General features: G+C 44.2%; 1 protein-coding gene across 1 annotated transcript; it reads right to left on the reverse strand.

The window, feature by feature from the left end:
* Positions 1-1,854: 1,854 nt before the first annotated feature.
* On the reverse strand, positions 1,855-27,734 carry DSTYK (dual serine/threonine and tyrosine protein kinase). Its single transcript, XM_074564053.1, has 13 exons — positions 27,345-27,734; positions 19,881-20,266; positions 13,238-13,901; positions 10,490-10,764; positions 10,020-10,103; positions 8,676-8,852; positions 8,260-8,389; positions 7,848-8,004; positions 6,978-7,110; positions 6,672-6,785; positions 6,073-6,187; positions 4,815-4,949; positions 1,855-3,666 (listed from the first exon to the last, which is right to left on the reverse strand). The coding sequence occupies exons 1-13, from the start codon at positions 27,577-27,579 to the stop codon at positions 3,479-3,481; spliced, it is 2,793 nt and encodes a 930-aa protein (XP_074420154.1). The 5' UTR covers positions 27,580-27,734; the 3' UTR covers positions 1,855-3,478.
* Between the last annotated feature and the right edge of the window lie 96 nt (positions 27,735-27,830).

Genomic DNA, 27,830 nt, shown 5'->3' on the forward strand with positions numbered 1-27,830 from the left:
CCAGGTTGGACGGGGCTTGGAGCAACCTGGGCTGGTGGGAGGTGTCCCTGCCCGGGGCAGGGGGTGCCACTGGGTGGGCTTTAAGGTCCCTTCCAACCCAAACCATTCTGTGATTCCATGATAAAATACAAGGGCTGAGCTGGGCTGTTGCAGTTATTGCACTCCCGTAGGCGCTCCGTAAGCTCCCTGCATTTTCCTACATTTCCCATAACCAGGGCTCCACCCAGTAAAGCATGCGAAGCCCCTCTAAGAACATATAGTGCTATTTTATTGTTATGCCTCGAGGCGGGGCTGAAACAGATCAAGGGCCCCAGTCTCCTGAAAAGGGCAGCTCTGCTCTAGGGGAGGTGGTGGTGGGGGGGGAAGTTACTTTTGTAACTTACTTAAGGTAAAATCAGCAGGGCTGAAGGGAGGAGGGGGTGTGGGGGGTGCACTCCCCGTCCCCACCCACAGCACCAGGGCAGTGCAGGCTCCCAGGGCTTTCCATCCCAAAACAAGGCGCTTAGCGTCAGTGATAACCCTCAGAATTAAGGTGGGTATCTGGTACTTCAAGACACACACTAAGTGTCCTGCAGGCTCCTGCTGTGGCAGTGAGACCCAGCATCACTCTGCCAGGTTCCCGCAGCCCCCCAGCCCATTCTTCTGCCCCTGCAATATTTTCTCTGGGTGCAGGGTGAAGGAAGAGCTGAACATGGGGCTGGGCAGCCTGAAAGGCAGAGCAGGGTCCAAGCAACTCTTGGGCTGTACTTGAACCTTGCAATGACCAGCAACTCGTGTAGCAGAGCCACCTTGGTCACAGCAGCATGTAAACCTTGCGCCTTTGTACATGAAGTACAAATCCCACAATCACTGTAGGATGGGAGAGGGGAGGTTTATTCCTCACTGTTCACAGAAGCCAGCCTCCGCCTCTGGGATTTACCTTGTTTTAAGTGGCAGTGATCACGCTACTGGAACAGCACACAGTGGTTTGTTACCACATATAACAGACGCCAGCCCAGTGCGTGGTTACAGGTGGTGCATTGTACAATGCACAAGTTACAAGCACCCTTTTATAACACAAAAGATTGTAACAAACATCTTCAGTAGACGGAGGCAATAAAGGTAGCCTTATCTGGGAGCAGACTCAAGGAGTTTGAGTTTGGTACCACTTTCAGTTCACAGTCTGTAGAATCTTTAAATAAAGTAATTATTCACCTTGTTTTCCTTGTTTTAATGGGGGTGGGGGGAGAACACTAGTTTTAAAGATAAACAGGGTGTGTGAAATCTCTCAGAACAAGTTCAGTCAGGCAGACTTTATACCCAACAGAAACAAAAAATAATGCAGAGATGCAGCTGTACTGAGTTTGGGAAAACCTGCAGATCTACAATGCCGCACATGCAAAAAGACAAACCAAATGGAAACAAGACATCAAGGTAGCTACAAACAACAATAAAAAGGCATCAAATAAGTGTCCGGAGATGGCTACAGAGGAAGAGCTATACAAGACATTTCTGGAATTGCATATACAGAGATTTAAATTTTATTCATTTATTATTTACACAAGCTACCTCTATTATTTGCAAGAGACTGACCTTGACTCTCCTAGTTTTAAATAAGGTTACTAACCACCACGCACAGTCGAACAGAGTTAATACTGTTAGTGTCATAGGTGGCGTGAGTGTGCACCGAGGCAGTGAAACGCCTAACGATTCTACTTCGGAAAAGTATTCGTTCTTCTGCGCATGTGGTTCTCAGTTGCTGCACTTTCAGCTGGCGAGGCTGTGTCTTATAGAACCAGACTGGTAATGCCGTCACAGACCAGAAAAATGCCCACACGTGCAGGTAAATAAAAGAAGTCTTTTTTTATATATATATAAAAAAAAAGCATTAATTCAGTTTATTGCACAAAGAAAGGAAGATTTTAACTAAACTAACACTGCAGGGTTATGTATCCCTTTCCGTTGTTCAAGCTGTTTAACAGGCAGACTACCGGTTGTAATTTTGCTGTCTACTAGCCAATAAATTCCAGCTACAAGGTGCAGTAATTCCACATGCCTATGCTACTTTGGATGCAGCATGCTAGCTTTCCTGGGAAACAAAGCCATTGCGTGCCCATCCCCTGCAGCCGGGAGGAACAGCAAACCCAGGGAGAACTTGCCAACTCAGTATTAACTCATGTAGTAAACAACGTGCATTTTCTATTTCGGCCTCCACCCCACAGGTATCTTACATTCAGATCAACCGACCTTGCCCCTGAAATGCAGAAGAGGGGCAAGGATATTCTTTTCGGAAGCAGCCCTCTCGGGAAGGGCAGCGGGACCACCCCAGCCCACACCTTCCTTGCGAAGGACTCCCCTCCCCTCCCGTTTTTTATTCTTTTCATTACAGCCAAATTAGAGATCCCAGAGTGAAACGATCAGATGAACGGACAGAGCCACGACACACAGCCACTGAAGAAGAATGAATGACCTGTTTTCCCTCGAGTATGCTCTCACCAAGCATGTGACTTTAAAAAAAAGCTGAAGAAACCTTATTTTTTTTAAAAATACGTCTGTCCTAGTTAGCACAATTTAAAACTGTCATTGCCTTTACAACTAACTCAAAAACCAAATTTAATTAAAATGAATTGGCATTTTCCCCATGGACAGTCATTAGTTGTAATGACTTTGTTTCGGTATTACAATATGTAATCTCTGAGCAGTCTTCCATTTTACCAGAAGACTGTTAAAGAAAGGTCGGGTTTCTTCAGACGTTCAAATAACTATTATGACGCAAAATTACCAGAAAAGAGCTTGTTTACGTAAGAGGTGAAGGGTACATAAGAGATAAATAGCTTATAACCTGGGGTATTTGCACTGCAGTGGAACAGTAGATAAACCCCCTTAGGTAAAACATGGAAGCTTTGCTCCTGTCAATGTAAACATTTGGAGTGTTGCAAGAAGCTAATACAGATAGATGCTCTTAGCTTCTAAACACTTTCTAGCCTTAGAGCCTCTGTTTCTCTTTCCTCTCCGACCGCACTGTAATTGGTGCCAATCGATAAGTGATTGGGATAGTTGTGTGTGGACCAAAGGCCACCGAGGGCCATCAGTTAACGGGAAAAGTTTTTATACTTTACCAAATAAAGACTGTCGTGATTAACTCCTAGCAACGCAGACGCTACCTGGAACACACAAGATGCTTTTCTTTGATACTTATTTGTGTGGGATTGGCAAAAATCCCTTTCAGTTCAAGGGCGTAGATTTTCTATCTTATTTGCACAACTCCATAATAAAAGCTGCAGCGGGGTAACTAGCATCAATGGGGTGTACCGGGGAGATTTCTCTGGCCGCTATTCAAGATGGAACATCCCCGAGGTCTCACCTCTATGAACAATCTTCTGGTTGCTATTACCTGTCCCACTCATGTTAGCCACAAAGAGCTACATCTGAAGAAGCCATCTGCAGAGTTAGGGGTTCAGAATTCTCCCACAATTAAAAATTCTTCTGTGCTTCCTTTTCAAGTAGAGTCATCCAACCCTTTATTTGGGTGCTCAGAGCTTGATTTGCAGAGCCTGTCCATGATCCCCTGCAGCATAGGTTGAACAATCCCCAGGAGAGGGCGCTGGGAAGAGTCTCCATCCCAGCAGGCTTCCATCAGCTGCCAGCATTCCTCATCGAACACGGGGAGACGCTCCGGGCGAACTCCTGGAAAATGGAGAGGGACTTGGTTACCATCAGCACACCTCAAATTGGAGAGAAACTCCACGGGATTCTCGTTGCTTTGGTTCAGGTTGAAGCGACCAAAGTGAACTGCCTGGGGTCTATCGCTCTTGATAACAGCTTACATTTCAGCAATGCTGCCAAGACATCACTGGGAGCAGTGCTGAAGTCACTCAGGAGATCATGCACACTCCCAGACGATGGCCAACACATTTACTTTCACTGGAGCCCCCTCTCTGCAACTATTTGGGAGCAAAATGAGTACCCTCCCCTACCAGAAAACAAGTCCCCCCCACATCCACTCATGCCTTTGGGAGCAAGTTCAACACGAGAACGAGCAGTGAGTGCAGCCTTCTGACCAAATACAAGACTCACTCATCTGAGTTAATCTTTTTCACATGAGAAGGGGAGAGATTATATGGACAGGACCTAAGGCCACAAAGCAGTAAAGCATTCTGATACCATGACGCAGCATGAAGGATTAAGCTACTGCTAAATACAATACTACACTAAACCTACACAGGCATATGAATAAGTTTGCATTTTGGGGATGAACTATCAGCGTGTTTTACTCAACATCCAGCCCATAAACTGACAGCTTGAACGTACAGATCTCCACTGCCTCCAGAAATTGCAAGGGATTAAACATTCTTCAGGGGATCATGCCTGGCTGCTTCTGGGATCTGGTTTACATCATAAACCGTTCAAGGCCAGGTTGGACGGGGCTTTGAGCAGCCTGGTCTAGTGGGAGGTGTCCCTGCCCACTGCAGGGGGGTTGGGACTAGATGATCTTTAAGGTCCTTTCCAACCCAAACCATTCTGTGATTCTGTGATAAGCACTGTACTGCTTCGCACGGTTCAAACGGTGTGCTAGCACAGCTCCCATGACACTATGGCAAGGAGATGGTGAACTGTAAATCTTTTTCTATCCCTGTTAATTTTAGTTTGATTTTCAGTAGAACATGTCCAAGTTTAGCTAGATAAATGCTACTCTTTAGACTGTCAACGAAGCAATACAACTTGTATTTTTGCCTTTCAGTTACAAGAAGGTTAAAACACATTTCCTCATCTCCTCTCAGTTTTTACTCAAGCATAAAGTATCTACCAATAAGGTTCAAATTAGCCATTTATACCTCTTCTCACATTGTTCCAAAGATGATCTTTGCTTGCACATCTCTCAAAAGCCTCTGGTAACTTCACATGTCCCGAACAAATGTACCAAAACAGAATGCCAAATGCATAAACATCCACTGAGTTATCGTACTTTCCTGTGACAAAAATACATTTGATCAGCAGGGCAAACGACAGCTTCATCACTGGAAACCCAGCAGTCTGAGAACCAATTTCGGTGTTCCACTTCCTCAAATTAAAACCACAACTTGTCTGCCAGAAGGCAACACTTGTATGAAGCCTGGTAACATATCAGGAGTCATTGCCAAAGGTGGAGGGAATAAAAGTTAAGACCTTTCAGTTCTCAGAGGACTGATACACTTCACCTCTACCAGCAGCCCCCAAGCTGAGGTTCATGGACCACTGCAGGTACTCAGGTGTCTTTCAGAGACCTAAATACCAACATTTGTAAGATTATCAGTTGAGTCTGGCTCTGCTGCTAGCCCAGGAGCCTGACAGAGCCTCTCAACCCAGAGTTTGGCAATTACTCATTTATAACAAGCTCACCAACTGAGTAAGAAAAGATTGAGCACAGTGAGTGCTCAAGTAAGGAAGGCTAAACCAATGCTCACCTCTACAGCCAAGGTCTAGCCTGCTACTCTGAGTATTTCACTGTTAGTACTGAGAACCACCTGAATAATATTTTCTAGATTAAACACCAATAGGGTTGCTTCAATTTGATTGCAATCTTGTCAAAGCAGGGACAGCATCTCAGATAGACCAAAAGGATTCTGTAGGTGTGGTATGGACCTCCAAGTGCTACTGTAAGATGTTTGCTCAGGAGAAAAGCTTGGAGAGGTGCATCTGCCAGAAGCACAACACACAGTGAATCTGAACACTCTCCACAGGTTAGTAACAGCTCAAGAATTCCTCGCTTGGCATCTATACAAAAAAACAGGGGATCCTTTCTGAAGTATTTGCCTATGAAAGCCAAATATTTCCAGCTTCCTACTAACAAATAATTTAACTTTCCAATCGCAAGAGTATTAATCACTTCAAGCAAAGCTTATGAATCCCACAGGTCTCTCTCAAGTAAACAAAGATTTAAGACTGAGATTTAAAAAACAGGAAAAAAATACATACTATACATTGTAAGTAGGTAGCCTTCTGTTTACCTTAATTATTTTTCCCTCCTAAGGAAGTTGAGATATTAATTCAAAGTAATGGCCTTCAAAATTCAAGCCAGAGTGAGACAGTAGTGGATTCAATCAACAAGCATACCTGTAAAGAGCTCAGGAGCCATATGAATGGGTGTGCCTACAATACTGCCAGACATCATGGCTTCTGGTTTGCAGAACCCCAAATCAGTGATTTTGGCTCGATTCTTTTTGTCAAGCTGTAGAAGAATTCATACACAGGCAGCTGATAACCATACTTCTCAGTTTCAGTATTGCATTTTAATAGTAAGGTTTTAAACTCTCTTTATGCTTCAAGGGTTGGGCATTTGTTCTTAAGTAAGCTTCTCCGATTACTTGGCTGCTCTTGGACCTAGTTAAGCTCAGTAACAAAGCATGCCTTCACTTGTCTTCCACACAGAGGGTGTGGTTTGGCTTTAATAGAACCGGGAACTGGAAGTCCTACTTGTAGCTCAAGCTCTTTACCTTCAAGAGAAGTCACTCTACTGCTCACTTTTCCCTAGGGCTTTCTGCCTGAAAACGAGGTAGAGAAACCTCACTGCAAGGCTGGTTGTGGTTAACAATACCACAAGTTAAAATATCCTGTATGAAGAAAGCTATTACTTCACTTATAGCATACTTCTCCCTCGCACTAAAGGGCCTCATAAAACTTCAGGATTAGCCAGATACAAAAGTTTTCCTTACCAAGACATTTTTAAGTTTGATATCCCGGTGCACGAGTCCCTGACTGTGAAGGTAACGGATTCCTTCAACTACATCCAAGGCAATCTGTAATCGTGTTTCTAATTCTAGCCCAGCCTGAAGAATAAACAAACACAGATTTAATTCTTACAAGTGGAAGTTACTTTCGCTTACTTTTATTTGCCAAAACCCCTGAAAACTAAGCAATTATAGCTTTGTTTTACAGATTAGTAGGTATTTAGATGTGAATTTTTTTAATGTATATACAAAAAATATGTACATACACACACACGCACAGATTGTTCTTACCTTTAGTCCTGTATAGAGGTCTCTGTGTAACCGTTCCATTATCAGTAAGACAGCGATGCTGGAGCCTCCTCCATAGCCATAATCTATCACAGAACCATGGAGGTGTACGAGCCGCTCGTGTGTCTGCAGAGACCTAGAGAAAGTTCAGCACAAAAAGCAGGTCATTTTTGTATGTTCCTCCCCTCCACCCCAGGACAAGCCTCACCTTGTAAAGGAAAAATGCCCAATAGCTGCAGCTTTAGCACAACAGCAAGATAAACCTATATACCATGTGCAGTAAAAATTCACAGCACCCCACGGTTCTGAGGACCGTAACAAAATACAGCTGTGTCTGATCCAATTAAACTCAGGAGAGCCTATTAAAGGTTATAGTACCAAAGAAATGCTGTATTATTTCAGCTGTCTGTACTGCAGCACCTGCCTGTGGCTGTTTACTAAAAAACAAGCTGTTTTCTGCAGTGCAGACCCATCTTTTTTTGTGAATTCAGACAGGACAAGAACAGATTGGGAAAGGAGGGATGATTCAACACCAAAAATCAGGGGAGAAGAACTGTTTGCTATCATACTCTATTAATTCTAATTTACTCTGCAAAATAGCAAGCATTTGAACAGCATAGAGACTGCAGAATCAGATTAAGATAGGAAGGAGCATGTCTGCCTACCAGTCTATGCCTGTTACATTTTTGCAGTGGCACTGGAAAGCTGTCTTGCCTTCCCTGGAAATGGCAGGTTAGATTTCATTAGGCCAAGTCACTGCAGAGTAGAACTATAGTAAGCAAGGTTCTGCCTACGCAAATGTAAAGCATATTTGTTTGCAGCAGTGAAGTTAAGGAGATCCACGTGGAATGAGACAGCGCTTACGATACGTACCTCATATAGTGAAACTCAAGTGCAAGATCATTCCAGTGCTTCTCATCAGGAGGAACAACAGATTTCAGTGCACATGGGAAATGCCCTCCCCAGCTGTCACACAGATAGACCACACCATACTGTCCTCGTCCCAGCTCACGGCCCAACTTTGGTTTGCCTGTAAGGCACAACATCCACTTAGTCAGACATTAAAACATGTTTATTTCTTCCCATACACTGTCAGGTTGGCAGCCCAGAGCTTTTCACGGGCCAGCAGCTGCACAATTCAAGGTACTTGCGATGTGTCAGATGTAGGCTCACTGAAATAGTTGAGCGAAAAGCAAAAACACCCCTCCTACTCCTTTACACCCACTGGCTGCTTCAGAAGGAGGGAGCAGAAGATAATACAGAGAACATCAAGCACAAAGCTCACCATGTAACAGCACGTCCTGGAGGGACCTGCTCTCCAGCGAGAGTCGTGCAAGCCGAGGAGCATGATCCTTCCGCACCTTCAGCCACAGGTCTTCTGTTTTCTCCAGCCTGCCAGAATGGCCATCTTCTAACTACAAGAGATATCACATACACACTGTAATCCTGCCTGGTTTGAAGCCCTAGTCTAATGAAGTTGAGGGTCCTTGCACAACTGAGTAGAGAACCCACTTCAAGCATACCTAGTCTAAAAATGGGACCTTGTACTAGGGCGCTCGCATCAGCTCTGCCACCTCTACCTGCAGAACGGCAGCACTAACTGCACAAGCTGCTCTTTTAGCTACCTCTACAATCAAAAATCCTCTTGCCACAAGTGGCGGTGTACAAACCAAGACCTTCTTCACAGCTCCACACACTCACCTGTCGCAGAGAAGCTGCAAAAGCCTCATGGGAACTGTTTAGCCTGGTCCGGAACTGGCTGCAAATGCTCTTGGCTAACTTGGACGCGCTGAGGCTCTCGATAGCGTCCTGAGCAACTTTCCTCTTCCAGTCACTGGTGATGGCAGGTGGGCTGACCCATGTAATCCGCTGGATTATCTAGTAAAACAGGAAACAGAATTAAGGCCGTCGCACAAGAAAAAAGCAAGGGGTCAGTCATTTTACTGAGACTGCTTAGATACCTTGTTATAATAATGCAGTGTCATCTGCACATAGAATTGGGCTAAATAATTACCTTGCAGTAACTACTAACAATTTAGAAGTATTCATCACAATATTGTTATACACACACACACTAAATAAGAGATTTGATTTTTCTGCATATCTGCTCAGTTCACTCCTACAAGCCAGCCACCCTTTCACGTCTGACCAAGACCATTCATAACTAGCCAGCCATCGCACGGCAAACCACACAGTTGTGGTGCGGGTTGTAGGCTGGAAGAACAGGCAGCGTAAGCAGTAACCCAGAGACTCAGGAAGCAAGATGTTTCTAAACTGGTGAAAGCTACAGCAAAGCAGCTTTTTGCTGGATGGACACGCTGTCAAGGTGCGGAAGTCCTCGGTGGTGTCGGTATGCACCATTTCCCTTAAATTGCTGGGTGATTAAGATGCCCTGCCCCACCCTTCGTTAGAAGCCACAGAAATCCAGCTGCTGCACACCCAGTCCGGATCCTTCTTCTGGGCAGGAGGCAGCATCTGAAGATTTGGTACCAGTCAGTCTGGACTGCACCTATTTGGGGAAAAACTCGTACTTCTCTCACCCATCTACACTAGCAATCTCAAAAGGGAGAAGGCAGTAAAGGTTATCAACAGCTCGGAGCAGGAACTTCAGAAAGACAAATGCTTTAACAGACAGAAATCTAAAACAAAAGACCTGAGGAAGTCTGGTCTGCTCTGGAGAGAGAGGAGTGAATTGACCTGAATCAAGATACATTGCAAAACAAACAGAAAAAACCACAAGAAACCCCCAAACCCAAACAAACAATCAGTTACTCAAACAACAAGAGTTTCAAAATGCTGATCATCATTCCTTTGCTGTTTCAGAACAGAAAGGGAACACTAAAGGGTATTTCCTTAAAATTAAATATTAGATCCCCAGGAATAAACCAAACATACAGCCTTAGTGCTGAAGCAACAGCTTTCCAATGCATGTGCAAAGAGTCAAAATTGAGAGGGCAGCTGTGAATATTCACATTATTCTTTGCTCCACAAACATTTCACTATACAGTGACGGGTACTAGAAATAAACGATAAAGATGCCCATACCTGTTTGATCTGTTCCCACAGCATCCTGGTTACTGTTGAGCCAGAGTGGAAAGTGACTTCAACATGATAGGCTGCGTTTAGTATCTGGAAAGCAGAGGAAAAGATGAAAGTATGGGAACTTTGCAAGCTATAGCCACCATAAAATTTTCTAGCCCTCTGAAAATGAAAAAATAAAACACTATATGGGATACTCCATTATTCACTTTGTTCAATTTATTTATTGTATTAAGCTCATAGGTGTTTCTAGGCTGTAATTTGATTGCTATATGCAGATTTAGGAAAGGTAAGTACTAGGCCTTTAAGTGACTGTTGCCCAGTTTTGGCATCTCCCTTAATGACACCAGACCCACACATACTCCAGGAACTGTTCCACTAACTTCACTGAGCACCTCAGTCTCCTCCCACCCTTGCTGGATCAGGATAAAGACAATTATTAAGAATATTCTAGACAGCCATTTAAGTCACCATACCTGTTTGAGATAATTGCTTGTGATGTGTACAGAAGCATCCTTTGACTTCTCCAAACTCCTTGCAGGATGTACTGAAACCTCCCAAGACTCCTCCAGGCTCTTCAGACATCTCTCCAGAGTCCCTACAAAGCTCTCTCGCAGATAGTCCACGGAACTAATTAACTTGTTGGCAACCGCTTGGTTTAATCGAGAAATAATCAGTTCCTGAATTTGCTTAATACAACACTTTATGTCCTTGGAACTAACAGGTTCCCCATTCTCAGGAATGATGATATCTGCACAGAAGAAAAGAAAGAAGCATCTTTTGTACTCTACATATCACTGTTGCAACGATGGCTACCGAGAGCTGCTTTGAGTGTTTTGCCAAGGAGGTACAGCACAGCCCCAGCCCAGCCAACTTCTGCTCCAAACACTCTTTCACCATTTTGCTCCTTCAGGGGTTCATTTCTTTAGACCCATCTGATAGAAACACTGCGGCTGAGTTTAAAACTGAGTTTATAAGCCGTACCAAAAAAACCCACAACTCATGAGCAACAGAAGAACGCTTATACTGACTATTACAAAGGATTACATTTTTTACTGGTTCTGCCAGTTTTACATGAGGTTCCAAGCCCAATCCTACAGATCTTGAGTAATTTGGTATTCTGTAATAGAAAGTACTAAAGCATCAGAGTAGCTCCAGGAATGCACACCTTGTTACTCCAGTTTCAGGGAAGCTAAAAATCACATCTGGCCAAGGCAGAAAATATTCTGATGTTTGCTTCCATTCACTGGTGTTCAAATTCACAGGATAGCCAACTCTAACACCTGCTAGCTATAGAATGCTCGTCCAGAGTCTACTACAGGTTTACACCGGTACAGTATCACCCCAGAAGTTAAAGGGCAGAAGCACAAAGCTGTCCTTCCATCTAAAGAAGTACAGCTCAGGAAATTCTTCCAAGCCACAGTGCAATCCCTAAGCACTGCTGGATGTTGAATGTTATGAAGAAAGCGATAAAACAGCCACACTGGTTACACGGAATTTTTTTTCCTGCAACCTTGAAGAGGTTGATTACCACTTGGTATTTTTAAAGAAACACTGAGCAATCACTGCTCATGCACCGTAACTGCTCTGAGCGGTAATACATTACTACCAGGAGCTGAAGACCTTGTCTCTGGATTTTGGCCAACAACAGCCTAGCCTATTTAAAACAAATCCCGGGATCGGCAGATGGCATTAGCTCCTCAAAATAACATCTTCCTCCTTTTAGGGTATTGCTTCACATACTGATAGCCAACAAGATGCTACACTCTAAGTGATATTTGTTGTGCATATAAACATAGACACACATTTACTGCAAGTGTTTTACCTTGTGCTGCCCCTAAACATACTCCTGCACATACAGGATTCTGAACTCGGGCACTACAGCGCTCCAACTCTGCAAAGAGTGGGACAGAGAGTACAGGAATTACCTGTCCTGATCCTGGAGCAATAGCAGCCCTAAACAGGTAGGATTAACACACTCTCTGTACCCTTAGTGTATGCTCGTTTTTGTGGGGTTTTGCAGCACACAGATAGGTTAATGCTGCAATTAAAACAAGCTCTTTATGAGGACAACATTTTGCGTGGGCACTGCAAAGCAAGCATTTCAAGAGACAGGAAAGATCTTATCCATTTCCCACCTGCAGAAGCTCCTGATCGTAACCTGCAGGATTAAACATAATCCATCATTCCTCCTCTTCGCCCCAGGGGATAACACTCCGATTTGAAATTGGAAGGAAGTCAGTCAAGACAAACAGAATTATCTAGAGTTTTAGCCTCTCTCATGCCTCAGAAGAGCACTCAATTCCCAAAAAATAATTTCTTCTAAACCTATAGCCTAGAGTTATTTCCGATTTTATTTTAAATAGAAAAATCTTTGCCCATCAGCCCAGTGAACTGCATTTCCTTAGAAAATAAGTGATTGTTATGGTAAACCTCTGCTTAGCAAGCAGAGGAGAAGAGAGCTGTGGAGCATCAACCTACAAATCTTCACTTTGATGTTTATGACAGACCACGTATTCCCACAGACGGAATTTGGATAGCCTCTCACCCTTCGCAGTTTACACATCATTCTGTATGCTTCCAGCTTGTGTGTTCCGGGAAGTTCTGGGACTAGACGATGTAGTGAAAATTCTCACATTTCCCAAACACACACACTAAATGCCAAGCGTAGGCCTCTGGAGCACAATATGTTGATTTTTTTTGTGAAAGGAAAACCTTACCTACCCAGCAGAATTTCATTTTAGGAGGTTCTATACTCAAAAGCCTTATGCGAACTTCTCTCAAAGAGGTCAAGCAAAACGTACAAATCAAGCCTTCATCGCTAAAACTCAAACAGCGTTTTTCTTAGGATAGATTTATTCCCAAGTCTCACCATATCCACTGAGGCAAAATTGAGAGTTATTTTCTTCTTCAGCAGAATAGGGAATTTAAGCAGAGAAGTAAAATACCCTAGCCCAAAACTGTGCAGCGAGCTCTGGGGGAAAAAATCCGATTTGCAAGAAACCAAGACTTAATATATTCAGGCCTCTCATTTAAGAACACTGCTTTTCACCCGGGAGATACCTACAGAAAAATTCTTTGTGTATTAGTTCTGAATTTTCTTGCAAAGTCACTTGTCTAGACTGCCATTCAACCATCCCTTAGCAGATGGTAAATATTACTCTGCCACTCTCCTTTAAAGCCCCTAACTAATTCCTTCCCATTACTCTCCTGCCAGGAGTTACCTTTGAATTCCATATTAGCAGCATCCTCCAAGAGCTCCTCTTTCATATTGCTCAGAGTCTCTATAATCATGTCCTTCATCTCCTCTTGTTTGCGGTTGGCAATGTTCATCAGAGACTCATAGAGCTCATTCTCCTTCTTGCGGGTATACTCCAGCCTCTTGGGGGTGATCTGCAGGTCCCGCTGCATGTCGAAAGCCTGGTTGATGAAGATGTTCAGGCAGCGGCAGTGCACCTCATTTAAACTGGTAGCTGCTTCCACGAGATGCTTCTGAAGCACCTGCCTGGAAAAAGTGCTTAGGAGACGGAGCTTCTCAGACTGCTCCACCAGCATGCTCTGGGCATCGGCATCAGGACCGGGTGCCCCGCAGCTGCAGTGGTTGGTACTCAGGTACTCCAAGTCCATCAGCTGGCAGTAAAGGGAGGACTTTTCATTACCAGTTTTTTTGGGAGAGATCAGGTCAGCCCCCGACTCTGGCACTTTGAAGAAGAAAATGGGCAAAGAGAATTTCTCTTTGATTTCACGCAGTTCATTCTCATCTGACGAAGAAAGTTCAGCCTCGCTGATGGCGAAGATGACAACAGGCAAGACTTGGTTCACGTACTCTCCCAAGGTGGCTTCAGCAGACTGGAATCCACGACATGGTGCTACCACAACGTCCACTTCCTAGCAAGTGAGAAAGTAAAAGGAATAGGTTTGTACAGATCCTTTCAAAATCTGATACAGTGCTTTTTTGCATGTAATTCATTCACAAAGTGCAAAACCAGAAACATTCAAACCCTTCAGAACAGCTGTGAGTCTCACCTACAGTATCACGCCTTAGTATGTACCCTACTTGCAAGGCTGCCGACAGCCCTCTGGCAGGGATGCAGCCAGACAAGGATCAGTGCCCACTGACTCCAAAACTCTTATTTTGTATCAAGTACCACCTTTGAGTTTTAGTCTAGTTCAGAACAAAACTTAGAAGAAATTTCCCAGGTAAGCGCTATCGCAGAACAGCTGTTATTCTTTAGCTTACAGCTGCCCCATTTTGCAACAACCTCTCCCATCAATGTTTACCAGATCTGCAGCTCTTTGAGGAGACAGTCATGCTGTCGGTTTTCAGGGTAGCTTCCAACAGTAGAAAGTACGACACCAGCCACTGCTGCCAAAACAAAGGCAGCACAATAACCGATTCCAAAGAGTTCACATTCAAAGGACAGATGAGGAGGAACAGATGGCTGTGACAAGCTTAGTTATGACTTTTTTCAAATCCAACCAAAAGCTAAGGGATGTATTTTATTTACTTATTTTCTTACTATGTAGAGTTTCACTGCTTTGGTCATATGCTCCTGCCAACATCACTTCTTACAAACTCTACTGAAGAGAGCCAGTTCTGCAACCGGCTTCCTTCCCATCCACGGAAGGAGACGAGATTCATCTTTGGATATGCAGGAACAGTGTTACAATTGCATAAATCACTCTACTAAAATAAGGAAAGAAAATGTCAAAGGCTTTGAACCAAAGACAGAATTTAAGTGCCATCTTCCTGACTCATAACAGGGGGCGATAACTAAGAGTTCTTCAATCATTTTTCTCCCCCAGAAAAAGGAAAGACGTGACCAGGTCTCCTGACTGCTCTCAGAGCTGACAGCGAGTGCTGCCACAGGACTCCCAGGCGCTGAACTCAAACCTGTCTGATGCAGAGGAGGATGAGCAGGATGGGATGTGCAGTGCTGCAATATTCACCAGGACGGATGACTCACGCCAGCGACTGTAAACAAAGGAGGAAGCCAGTGCTGTCTCTAGGAGACAGGGAGAAAACCAACACAGACAACCCAATACAGCGTGAGCAACTGGTCCTTCTGTTTCCGTAGAGGCCTCTCAGGCTTTTCCAAAGAGCATTAGCAACATTTCTTGCCTTTTTCCCCCCCCCGCCTCATGTCCTACAGAAGTCTGAACACTGTCTATGCAGCTTCATACTATTAGGGATCAAGTCTTCCTATATGGGGAATACCTATGACTCACACTGGATTCCTGAAATTTTTAAGCTGGTTCTCACAAGGTCACACCGCTATAAACACACTGGAACGCTTGTGACAGAGCTGTAAGCATGAAATGGCTGTCAAGTAACTTCATTCATAGCTTCCTTAACTAAAAGGCCCTTTTTAAAATATCAAAGCCTCCCACTTAGCAATCTGAACATCAGGTACGCCAATATCAGAGTTACAGCTCCTCCACTTAAATCTGACGCAGAGATGCTGTCAACAGCCATGCAAAAAAGACAGTTTAAAGAGTATACCGTGCAGGGACACTATGTACTCATCTAGGGATTCAGACTTACAATGCCAGGATGACCACTGCTTCCCAGACCTCAGAATAAAAATTAAAATCAAGGATCAAGTAAGTTTTGACCTACAGTAAGACAAGTGGAGTCTCACTAATTCCATTCAGGGACCACCAAAGTGTCTCATTTTACTAAATCAATAGATAATTCCTCATTTCCAAATGAGTTAAAAAGAACTTATTTGCTACATCCCAAGAGGACCTTGTCCTATTTTGCTAGGCTTCGGGCAGTTTAATCACTGTTTGCTTAGTTAACTGAGGTGCTAAGAAGCTAACCCAATTTAGCCAGATTTTTACCCAGACTCCTACCAAGCAGATTATGACTGAGAGCCCAGCTCAGTCTTTTTCTAAGCCAATTTGAATATTCTGCCTTCCAAGAAAAGTCTGGCAATTACTGCATTTATTACATGTGATTTAATTTCATCACCTCCCTATTAACTTGAGTTACATATATACCCCTAGATTCTACTTAGATTTATTATTTTTAAAAAAAAAAAAAACACACACCCCACCCCAATTTTTCTGAAATCTTGCCAGTTTATTCTATTTCCGTGGAGTTCCGAGTCAGAAGCTCAGTTAACTCCAATCTAGAGAAAATCCCAGGTAAGAAGACTGAACTACACACCTCTGGTCTCCAGGATTCATTGCTGTCCTTTACAGAATGTGCTTTGATTTTGTGCAATGACCCTGAACTCCACTGGATCAGGGAATTTGTTTTACCTTTGCTGGAAGGGCCAGCCCAAGAAAGCCTGTGAGGTGCACACACTCACCAAACAGTCTGAGAAGCAATGCTCTTTTTCTGACCATGAACTCTTCCCCTGTAAAAGATATATCACTAAGCCAGCAAAACTAGGAACAGAGAACAGATTTCATACAGACGGAAGAATAATTTCACAGTGCTGGCATTTTCCCTATCTTCTCCACTCAGTTACGCCAGCGTAAAGGGACGGAGGAACACGACTTCAGGTATTTGATGCTGGTACGTGGCAGGAGCATCTCAGCATACCCCAAAGTAGACCAATGCTACGAGGAAGGAAGAGTGTCACAACCAACACAAAAGCTACTCAGTTTTCTGTATTAACACCACAACCAAACACATTAAAAATACCCTCAAGAAGATCAGGGCACGTTCTTCCAAGTTTTAAGCAGGATGTACATTAAAATAACCACCCAATAGGTACTTAACCACATTCCTCACTACTTGTAACAACTACTAATTCATATGACCTGAATCACTGCTATAGCACCTGAAGAAATGCAACAACAAATCCAAACTCATTGGATTCTTCTGTTGGAGCTCATAGAACCACTTTGTATTTCTTCATTCATTTTCCAGCTTCGTCAGAGCAGCTGAAAATTTTGTCTTTCCCTACAAGCCCTGGCTAAAACTTTTCAGTCCAAGACTCAAAGTCGCATGAAGCACAAAGCAAGACAAAGGCATGAAAAAGGAAGCTTTCAGCCCTGTTACCCTCCTCCCATTCAGCCGTACCATCCAGACGAAAACCAATACTTCAGAGAAGTCCGTTTCCACTTCCAGGCACAACTGATAAGATTTAGGGAAAGAGCCAACTGTTTACTCCCACTATAAATCTAATAATCTGTCTGGCTAGATGGATTATTCCCCATGACCTAGATGCATTCCTGTGCACAGTGATCCCCAAGGAATAGAGCAGCTTTGCCGAAGTTTTTCCTTCCCTGATATTTTACATTTAAAAATAACTAAGTTCACATACCTATTAGCATAAGGTAGTGTTCTCACAGCAGCCGACCCATGCAAATGCAATTTTTGGCTCCCTCCTCCTCACCCCCTTTTCCATAAAACAAGTTTTGATTAAAACATCCTCCAGTAACCCAGAAAAACAAGCACAATCCCATCCTGGATATCAGACTAAAGAAAAAACCTCAGGGTGCTCCACTGGCAGTTCAATACGAAAAAGCAGTATATCCTCCACCTGCGTTGAATTTATCTCCAAGCAAAAAAAGAAGTTTAGTTAATATTTGAATACTGTTAACTTACAAATAATTTAGCCTTTCTTTACTGGAGTAATGGCTAATGAGTTTGGATTTAGCAGACAAGTATCTGCAGCATGAAGCATGATTCAGCATTAAGTGCCCGCACAAAACAGCAGCGTGTAATCTTGGTGCCCCAGCCAGCCTCTGCAATTAAGTCTCTTGGTAAGAGATACTTAGGCCTGAAAAGCTGCACAGCATTCCCCAGGTCCTGAAATCACTGAGAGCTCCTCTGATGGCAGCCTTCTGGTAGGTAAGTGCCCTCACTGTGGGAAATGAATGTGACTTCAAACAGAAATCCACACATGAAACTCATCTCCTGTAACTGTTCAAGTCCACAGTAAGGACCCATAAATGTTTCTTCCAACACTAGTCAGGTGTTTCAGTATCTACAATGTAAGGTTTTAATGAAACACAGCACTACTCATAAGCACTCTGCTGTTGGGAGAAAAAACAACAGATAAAAATACAGGGATCCTAGGTAACAGGTGGGGTAACGTTCAGATTGATCTCCCTCCCCCTCTGCCCAAAAGGTGCAAATTATTCGGTTCCTGGGCAAATTTTAATCCTTAAAATCCATACTGAATACCATGCTATTATCAAGCACGCTATTGCTATTAGACTACTAGTTTTGTTTTACAAGCTAAGAAAAAGCAGAAGTTCTTTCAGAGTAGTTCTGCAGACATGCAGTTTTGGATAGCGTCCAAAAAACCTCATCCATTACTGCTCCAGATATATATTCCACTAGTTACAGAAGCAGTGTCCATGACTAGCAGACATTTATTTTAAAAAACTTTGTTGTCTTGGTGTATGCTTAGCAGAGCTGGAGAACGCACACTAGCCAGAAGGGTGGAAAACCCCACAGGTCTCTCAACAGGAGGTCAGACCCCTGTAACTTCACAGGAATTACCTGCTAAAACGCATTATGTTCTCCTATCAGCCTTAAAGAAAATTTTGTTCTTCCTTTAGCCCCTTGAATTCATGTAAGGAATCCTTTGACTCAATCTGAAGCTAGCTGTGATTCACCCTCCCTCTCCTTCTACTGGAAGAGCTTTTTATTTCACCAACCCTTTTCAAATTTATCTGAGTAGCTGTTTTCATCTAAGTGTCCTAAATATAACCAAAGCCAGACAGAGAGATCTTTGTCACTCACATGAGAAATCTGAAAGACGGTTGTAAACTGCAGTGTGCCTGAACTGGCCCATGTAAAAATGTAACCAAGTAAAATAAATGTAAAGCTAAATACTCTTTTATGCATAACCAAGGCAGGATTTTACAAGCAGAAGATGCAGAACAGGCATTTACTTCGCAGCACCAGCAGCTGATCTGGTGCTCTTTGGGAAAGCGGTGGATGCCTCACACGCTGTTTATACAAACATGGCACTTCTGTTCTCTTTCAGTGGATACTGGAAGCCACAAACGCACTACAACATAGCATTGACTCTGCTCATCTCATTAGGGTAGCCTTAAATTTAGCTCCAGACGAAAGACATTTTACAAACCCAAACTGATAAAGACAGACTGGGTTCTTCATCTCCTGCCTATTTTCAATCAGGTCTTGATTCATATGTCCAGAAAAAGATCACCTTGCTATTTTATTGTTCAACTATGAAGTTCATACACTTACTCATGTGATAACAGATCAGATTCTTTGCACTTAAGCAATTTATATTTAAGAATTAATTATCTATCCATATATTCGACTACCAAACACAATGCTCCAGAAGTATTATATTGCAATAACAAACGCTCGACGTAAGACAGGAAACACGATGAAAGCTTACGGAAGCTATCAAAAGCTACAAAATACAACCCTCACCTTTAAAGATATTTGCTGAACACCAAACTGCAATACTTGCAGGGTAGGAACACGTTTTGTGGACAAGTAAAAGGAACACCAAAGCAAGATACTAACAGTGTTAAAAAAAAAACTGAGGAGAGACTCCCACCTTCTTGTTCTTAACACCTTCAATTTCAGGTCATTTTATCAGATGATGGATTTAAGAAGCTCTGAATAACCTTGAAACTAGAGTACAATTTTAGAAGACACTTGGAGTTACATCAGAGTCAGCTTGGCTTTGGAGATGGATGGAAACATCACAGAAGAATGATAATGCTAAGAGTCAACACTGAAACAATAGCACACGAGCATAGACAGTGATGTCCAATTAAAATCCTAACACCAGACTTCCAGCTTCTCTTTCATTAAAAAGATTCCTATGTTTGAGAGTTTACACCATTAGCTTTATTAGGATTATAAATGTTGCATCTTAAGTTCACTGCACCGATGGTACATGGACACCTGGTTACCTTTAGTAGTGAGTACGGCAGCATGACCTCCAGCTCCGCTATCCGGTGAGCAGGGTCTTCGCTGTCCCCATGAATTTCTAAGTCCTCCTCTGGTATCGTGTCCCAGTGCCCTCGGTGGGCTGCCATCATGTGAACCAGTTCATACTGCTCAGGCAGCGCTAGACTAATCCGTGTTTGTGTTCCATGCGTGAAACGGATCCGTCGCCTCTTACAATTCTCCTCATTGCTGATTTTGGTGGTAGGGAGCAGCTTTTCACCCAGCAGTATGTTCAGTAACTGGCATTTGGCATTACAGTTCTGGCCAAGAATCAGAAGGCAGGGGTGCCAGCTCACAGTCCGCTGGAGATGCTCTTCCTCATGGCGAGGGAAGGAAATGAAATTCTGTCCTAAAATTGAGGACAGACTGCATTAGAACAGGTTGGCTGAACAACAAGTCTCATATCTAAGTTTTGTCTGAACGCAAAAGTTCAGACACTGCTGCCCCACAGCCCACCAAGAAACCCACACAGCACCAAGAATTTGCTTATGTATCCTGAAACTAGTGTCAGCAATTCAGCATTTCTACTGCACCAACAGAGGTCCACAGTAGGTTGATTCTCAAAGCCATTAAGACAATCTGTTACTGTTCTCCCCACCTATCTCACTGGAAAGTGTTCACACAGAGCTTTCTTCAGCAGGCTAGTAGCAGACTAATGGTAGGCCCTAAAAGTCAAGAGGAAACAGTCGTCAAGGTTGAAACAACCAGAGGGCTAGTTTTGCCTTAGGCTGGAACTGCATTTTGCCTTGCTCTAGAGTTCAAGGAGGCGCAATGGGTCACTAAGGCTAACTCTTCACAAGTTTTGATGGCTTGGCTGCACAGAACGTTCCTGTCACTTACCAGAAATAAATTCAATCAACTATGAATCAGTGACAGTTCCACCCACGCACTTAAAAATGTAAAATACTTTGCATCTACCAAATTCCAAGAGTATTACTGCACAAGGTTGTTGACCAAAGTCTAGGATCGTTGACATTAAAACAGTAAAACCACCTTTTAGCCTCAAGGAAAGGCATTCTTGCAAATGCCTTCTCTACATGAAGCAGATGACAAGATGAAGTTTGCCAAGACGTGGTACCAGAACTAATGGCCTCTGCCAGCAATTCCCTATGACAGAAAGACAATCACAGCAGCTAAAGAAATTGTCACGCTTTCACCAGCCTGTGTAGAGATGAGCCCAAGGGAAGACACTCTTTGCTAGCAGCCAGAAGGTTCCTAGTGCAGTCTAAAACACAGTAAGAAACAGCTTCACTCCTTTGATCACACTAACAGTACGCATCTCTTCTAACCTATACAGTGAAACTAAATAGGCACAGTCTGCCAGGTATTCTTACTAATTTTAAGAACAATATCTGAGCTGCAAAAGGAAATTACTCAACATCTGTATCTTCTTCAGAGTAGCGAGACTCCCTGTAATCACTCTCTTTACCCACCTTCCATCTGAGGTATCAGTTGTACCATCCCACTAACCAGGCCCTTTGAATTCTTAGTCCATGATGCTGCAACTCCTTGCATTTGCCTCACTACATAAATTCAGTCTCAGCACTGAATTTAGCTTCTGTATTCTTTTACAAGTCCTAAATACAGCTTTTCCCATGCTCAGTCATCTAAGCTGAAGTCTAAGGAGCTTTGCGTTACCTTATGCATAGCAACAGTAATTCTGGTAGTACAAAAAAATTGATACAAACGAATTCCCCATCTGCTGCACTTCAGCACAATCCCCGCGAGTACAAAACAGCTCGTGTTCCACCACCGCCAGAGAGCCAGCCCATGCTCCCCGATCTGAAGGCACATGGCACCCAAGAACGAAATGGCAAGTGGAGACACCAGTCCCCAGAAGCACTGCCAAATCTGAAAGCTATAAACCAGTACGACTGCCCTGATATCAGGCAAACTGACAAGAATGACAGTTTAAAGATAGACTCAAACACAATACAGCAGAAAAACACCAGCAGGGATATTGTAGGGGAAGGTCCTGTTTCACCAGGGCTATTAAAATTCTTTTCATGAGTCATGTTCTGGCATCCAAAATTGTTTCAGCATCTCAAGCCACAAGAAAACAAGATACTCTCATATACCAAGATATTCCTCAATACTACTAACCAAATTAACGATAACACACAACAGCTATTCTAGTCCTCATCCTCATAGCATTCCATCCCTCTATTTTAATTAGCATCATTCAAATTGGGAGCAACACCACACGTAGCTGGTCATGTCTTAGACCCAGTTTAAGGCTTCTTTAATATCTTGCCTAAGATTTACCTTTCCTTCAAATCCGCAGTCTGGGAATAGGACTGCTGGAGGAGTTCTCTGCATCAGAGGGGTCCTTCCATCCCACACAACATTAAGGGGAACCCCTCTCCTGCTCCTCTGCCCCACGCAGCCCCAGACGCTGACCCACATAAACCCAACAGTTTGGAAAAGGTTAAGGGAGACATCACGTCTTGAAGTGTGACTCTTCATAACTGTTTCTTAAACAAGCCTTTCAAGATACACAACCATAGTAGAGCAGCCACGTCAAGCGACTGAAGGGCAGAATCTGGCTAGCAGCTCACAAAAGATAAAAATCAGCAAAAACCCACAAATAGCACATTTGAGCCTTCATCTACAAGATAAAGAATTTCTTTGATCTGGTTACATCTATTGAAACTTTGACTGGAATTCAGGCTTGCTCTTCAGCTACCAAGCATGAAAAAAGCAATTCAGAAGGCATTGTGCAGGCCGTGCAGCCTTCTCTGCACAACCTTTTGAAAAGAAAAGAAGAGGCAGATTGCACCCTCTCCTCATTCTGGGCAGCTTCTGTATTTACGGGTCTTAATGCCAGCACAAAATGATTGAAATACAGCAGCTTCGCTGAAATTATTGAAGCACGGAATGGATATATGAATGCTATATCTTTAAAACACCTTTCGTCTTTTCATGCACGCAGCCTCCCTGTGATCAGCATTTATTTTAAAAGTTTACTACAAGCAGTACCAGTGACAAATCCATTACATTTAACATTATGTCCCACTGCGATATTCCAAGTATGTGAAGTACAAACCTGGAACCAGCACCAAAAGCAAGATTCAGGCGTACCACAACTAACCCAGTGCACCATCAAGGCACATAGGCCATGGCAGCGGTTCCAACCCCACGCATATCTGTCAGTGTGTATCTTACAGCGACCTCAAGGTCTCAAAAACCTGACACAAGTTGCAAAGCGACGGAGCCATTGCTCATATTTTGCATTGCGGAAAGTATATTGCTATTTCTGCACATCGGAATAAGACACAGGGTAAAAACACTCATACAGTACTTAATCAGTGATGCCACTAATCTGACCATGAAGAATTCCAGGTGGGAGGAATATGACCTCCTCTTGTACCTAACAAAAAGCAGATTTAGAACTTGCTTACTGAAGAGATGTGGCGATATTCCCATATCTATGTGAGAAGCTCCTGCCTGCAATAGGACTTTTGTCAAAGAATTTAGGGGGTGCTACATACTGCATCCATACAGTGTACCATTTGGAGACATGTGATAAACACTTCAAAAAAAAAATGGCTGCAGGGGGAGTCCTTAAGCGCGTGCATCCTATTAAGCTCCTTTTGATGAAAAGAGGCCTGTCCAAGAACAAGGATGTCTCTTAGCAAGACTCATCTCAAAATTCAGTCAAACACTTGGCAGAAGAAACTTAGGTTGAATTTATGGAATCTATAGAAGCCCTAAGCATTGACTCATCCCCTTTTCGAGGAAGGTCAGCTACACTGCTGGTCTGGTCTCTGTTGTCTTTCTATTCCATTTTCAATAATACATGCAGACAACGAAGCTTAAATAAGGCCAGACCCTCACACTTCTTATTGCAAATACCAATACCTTTCATAGAAATCCTTACATTTCTGCGGTGCTGGTGGTGATTTACAGCATGCTTTGACCACAAGACTTACGATTAACACACCCAGTTATAGAAACCAAGTTTTAGTTCCACCCCACCACACATCTATGAGCACAGCGGTGCTAATCCAGGAGAACACATGCGACTAATCAATACACCAACGTAAGCAGCTCCTACAGGAGCAGCTGTGATAAATTAGCAGCCCCCATGGTCTGCACAACCAAGCTTCATCTTTCTGCTCCAAGCTTGCTTGAAGCTTGTCAGCAAGAGACTCCTCCCATCTGTTTGAGGGGCTATTTCACAAGTACCCTCCTAAACACCTCTCCGCACATTATCTAGTCTTAAAACCCATTTTCTTCTGTTGACATACCTAACAGCACAATAGGAGTCCTAACCTTCTGAGGATCACAGCAAGACCGGCAGAGCAGTCACATTTTAACGAGAATATATACCCTCGGTCAATAGAGCATCAGGATGAAAACTCTTCCAAACCCTCTGGTTAATACATTCACCCCCTATAAAATACATTTACGTATGAGTCATTAGGCTACCAAGCCTAGGGCTTTCCCCCAGCACACACTCATTAAGATAACACCACAGCCGCTGACCAAAACTCTGGAGATGCTGTGGATATCTGTACAAGAGGAAATCTCACAGAAATTTCCAAATTAAGACAAAAGAAAGATCAAAAAACTTCAGGTTCCTACATCAGAGAGTTCAAATTATTTCAAGCACAGAATGAAGAAAACAACTACAATTAGTAGAAAACAGGGTTTCCAGGTTTTTTCCTGTCTTTACATATTTTAGTAAAGCCTGATACTGACTCCCTAATTAAGATTTTCTTTTTACAGAAAGTCAGTACAAACGCATTAGCTAACAGCGGCGAGAATAAAAAGCTGTCAGACCTGTACAGGCCAAAGCTACAGGATTGTCATAGTACTTTAACAAATCATTCCTAAAAGCCTATTCATGACAAAGCAGACCCGGAAAACAGACAATATTTTGTCGATTGCTTCAGAAATGCAGACAGTGCAAACAAGACTTTCTCCCTCCCCTCATAAACAGTAGCTGGAAGGCAATTATTTTTTCCCTTGAAATTATTTTACTTCTCTACCTCTGAGGACTCCTGGTACTGAGGCCACAGAGGGAACATTTGGTCAGTGACAACCCTTTAATGACAAACATTGCCTGTCATCCTCCTAAGCAGAGGAGGGTGGGATGTAAAAGCAAGTTTGCATTTGCTCCTTCAAGTACCCAACCCCGACTGACCCCGCTTACCTGAAACCTCAGTGGCTACTACTCAGCCGGGCACATATTTCAAGGTCTGGTTTTGGACAGAATAACCCAGGCTGGGCTTTAGGTTGTTTGAGTCGCGTTGACTCGGAGGGCAGTTACCCTTCTATGTTGTTACACCAGCCTCACAGGTGTCTCAAAAGCAAACCCCTTCACATTTGTTTTGTTTCCAAGACATCTAAATTTACTTTCACAGTTTATTTTTCCACTTCAATTGCCTTCAGTAAGTGTCCTGTCCATTTCACTTCCCAGTTCCTTTGTATGTCACAAAACATTAGCATTCGTGCCTGGACACACTGCAGAGCACTGCAAAATCCGCAGAACTGTTCAGTCTAAATCCCTCTCACTTTGACACCACCCATAGGGCAGATTCTAAGAAAAAGTGGCTCTGAAGTCAGCGACAGCTGTGCTCCTGAAACCCTCTGACACTTAAGATAATCTCCCCAGGTTAGACAGCGGTGAAAAAGCTTTATTACCAGCCACTAGATTTCAGAGAGTACTGGAAATGTACAATTCGACTAAAATTTTACAGAAACAGGAAGCTCTCTCCAAATGTGATTATTCAGACAAAGGTAATAAGCAATACCAAGGCTCTCAGGTTTGGGCAAAGTCTTGTGTCTTCTCATACCTTAAAAAACAATAATCATTGGTTCACAGTTATTTTGCAGTTGACTCATTCAAGAAAACTGCCGGCCTCCATTATTTTACCAAGTCCTGCTCTTCATCCTCTCCCTTCCTCTTCCTGCACTCCCCTCAAGACCGCCACCACGACGTCCCACCTTCTAACACAGATCAGATTTATTAACTTGGTTTGCGCCTCACATGGAACACGTCACCACTTCACCAGTTTGCAAACTACTGATTTAAGTTTTATTTTTAAGAACAGTAAATGTTATACAACCTCTGCAGGCCGACTCTACGCTGTTATTACTGTTTGTGTGAACAAGCTCTAAAGCAGTCAGCCTTTCCTTCAAGCCCTGATACTTCAGGGCCAGTTGGTAACACGTTCAGCAGTGAAGTCAAACTGGGTCCCCATCTACAAAGCGCTATAAGCAGACTTTCACAGATTACTATTTGATTAGCAATTGCTATTTGATTAGCAATGTTTTACAAGAAGTAACCAAACAGAAGAGCAACTCCAGGGGAGCGCTACCATTCAAACAGCGGTGAGACCCACAGAAAACGAGTGAAACCAACTAGTTCCTACTTCTTGGAAGCCACAGAAAGATGTAAACAAACAGAGACACCACATTTTTAGAAAGCTATTCACTTCTATTCTGACAGTTTACGTGGAACACTACTTTATTTACAGACTGACAAAAGAGCTCAACAACACTTTAATTTTCAAATCAGGATCGTAAGCATAAGACAAGCATGGACAAGTATCTTGGACAAGTAGCCAAAAAGGATGACTCATGAGCCATTTGGAAATGAATAAAGAAGATCTTTATATATATTTAATGTCACGCTCAACTCTTCTCACAAGACAGTCTTATGGAAAGACGAAGTTCTGCACATGGCTCCCACCAGCAGCAATGTTTGTCAACAAGCGACAGATGAGGAGAAAGCGGATGAAGGAAGCTGGGCACTACTCCCACAGAGCTCCATGAAAAACACACCAACCCCAAAAACCACCCACTCCCACGTGCTGCATTTTCCTAACACCCCCCTGCAGCATCCAGCCCCGCCACGGGGAGGCTGGGAGCCGCAGGGGGCTGTTAGGAAGATGGGGAGAGGGGCCCATCTCCTTGACAACCCCCATCGCCCCCTGGCCTGCTCACTTCGCCCCACATCGCCTCTCACACCCTCAAGACACCTTAAGGCGGGGGCTGGAAGCTGCAGGATGGGGGCTAGGGAGATGGGAAGCGAGAAAGGGGACTAGGTGGGGGTTAGGAAGATAGGGAGAGGAGAAAGGGGTCACTAAGATGGGGAGAAGGGCCCATCTCTCCAACAGACCCCCTCACCCCCTGGCCTGCTCACTTCGCCCCACAAAGCCTCTCACACCCCCAGCTCTCCATATGGACCCACAGCCCAGCTACCCGCCCCCCCATTACAGACCCCACATCCCCCCCCAGCAGCACCCTTTCCTCCCCACAGCCCACCCACCGCCTCGCACCTGTGCCCCAACCCTCACAACACACACACCCCCCCCAGTTATCCCCACAGCCCGCCTCCATTCCCACACACACACCCCCAAACACAGGCCTCTCCGCCCGCCGCAGGCCCTGCACGACTTCCCCCGTCCCTCTCTCACCGGGGCCGTCCCGGGGGGCCCCGTCGCCAGCCCCGGCGGGGGTGCCCTCGCCGGTGGCCGCCGCCGCGGTGAAGGGGTGGCCCTGGGAGTACTTGACGTCGCGGAAGAACTTCTTGGTCTCGCGCAGGTTCTGCTGCAGCCGCGCCAGGTGCCGGTTGTAGTGGCCGAAGGAGCGGCAGAGCTCCCGGATCACCCCGCCGGGACCCCGCCACGAAGGGGCCCCTTCGCCCTCCATGTCCTCCGGGTCCGTTCCGCTATCCCCTCCCCACCCCGGGGCACCCTCGGCCCCTGCCAGGCTTCACCGCTCCCGGGCCTCTCCGCCCTCCCGGAGAGAAACGGGGCGCGCCCCCGGCGGCCGGGTTTTCGTCGTTTCTCTTCCCCCACCCCCCCACCCCTCCCGCCTCCCCTACCCCCGCCTTCCTCCCGAGGGGCAGTGCCTCAGCGAGCCGCGCTGCGTGCGGCGCGGAACCTTTATCGGGGCGCCGC

The sequence above is a fragment of the Larus michahellis genome, chromosome 21 (genome assembly GCF_964199755.1).
Source record: "Larus michahellis chromosome 21, bLarMic1.1, whole genome shotgun sequence".
In the NCBI taxonomy this organism is placed as follows: domain Eukaryota; kingdom Metazoa; phylum Chordata; class Aves; order Charadriiformes; family Laridae; genus Larus; species Larus michahellis.

What these genes read in the sequence shown, in the direction of transcription:
- DSTYK (XM_074564053.1), bottom strand. Translation starts at nt 27,579, where the DNA reads ATGGAGGGCGAAGGGGCCCCTTCGTGGCGGGGTCCCGGCGGGGTGATC. An exon ending in GGCCCCCCGGGACGGCCCCG is followed by an intron (nt 20,267 to 27,344) that starts GTGAGAGAGGGA and finishes CCTCAATTTTAG; the next exon opens with GACAGAATTTCATTTCCTTC. An exon ending in CCAGGACGTGCTGTTACATG is followed by an intron (nt 8,005 to 8,259) that starts GTGAGCTTTGTG and finishes TGTGCCTTACAG; the next exon opens with GCAAACCAAAGTTGGGCCGT.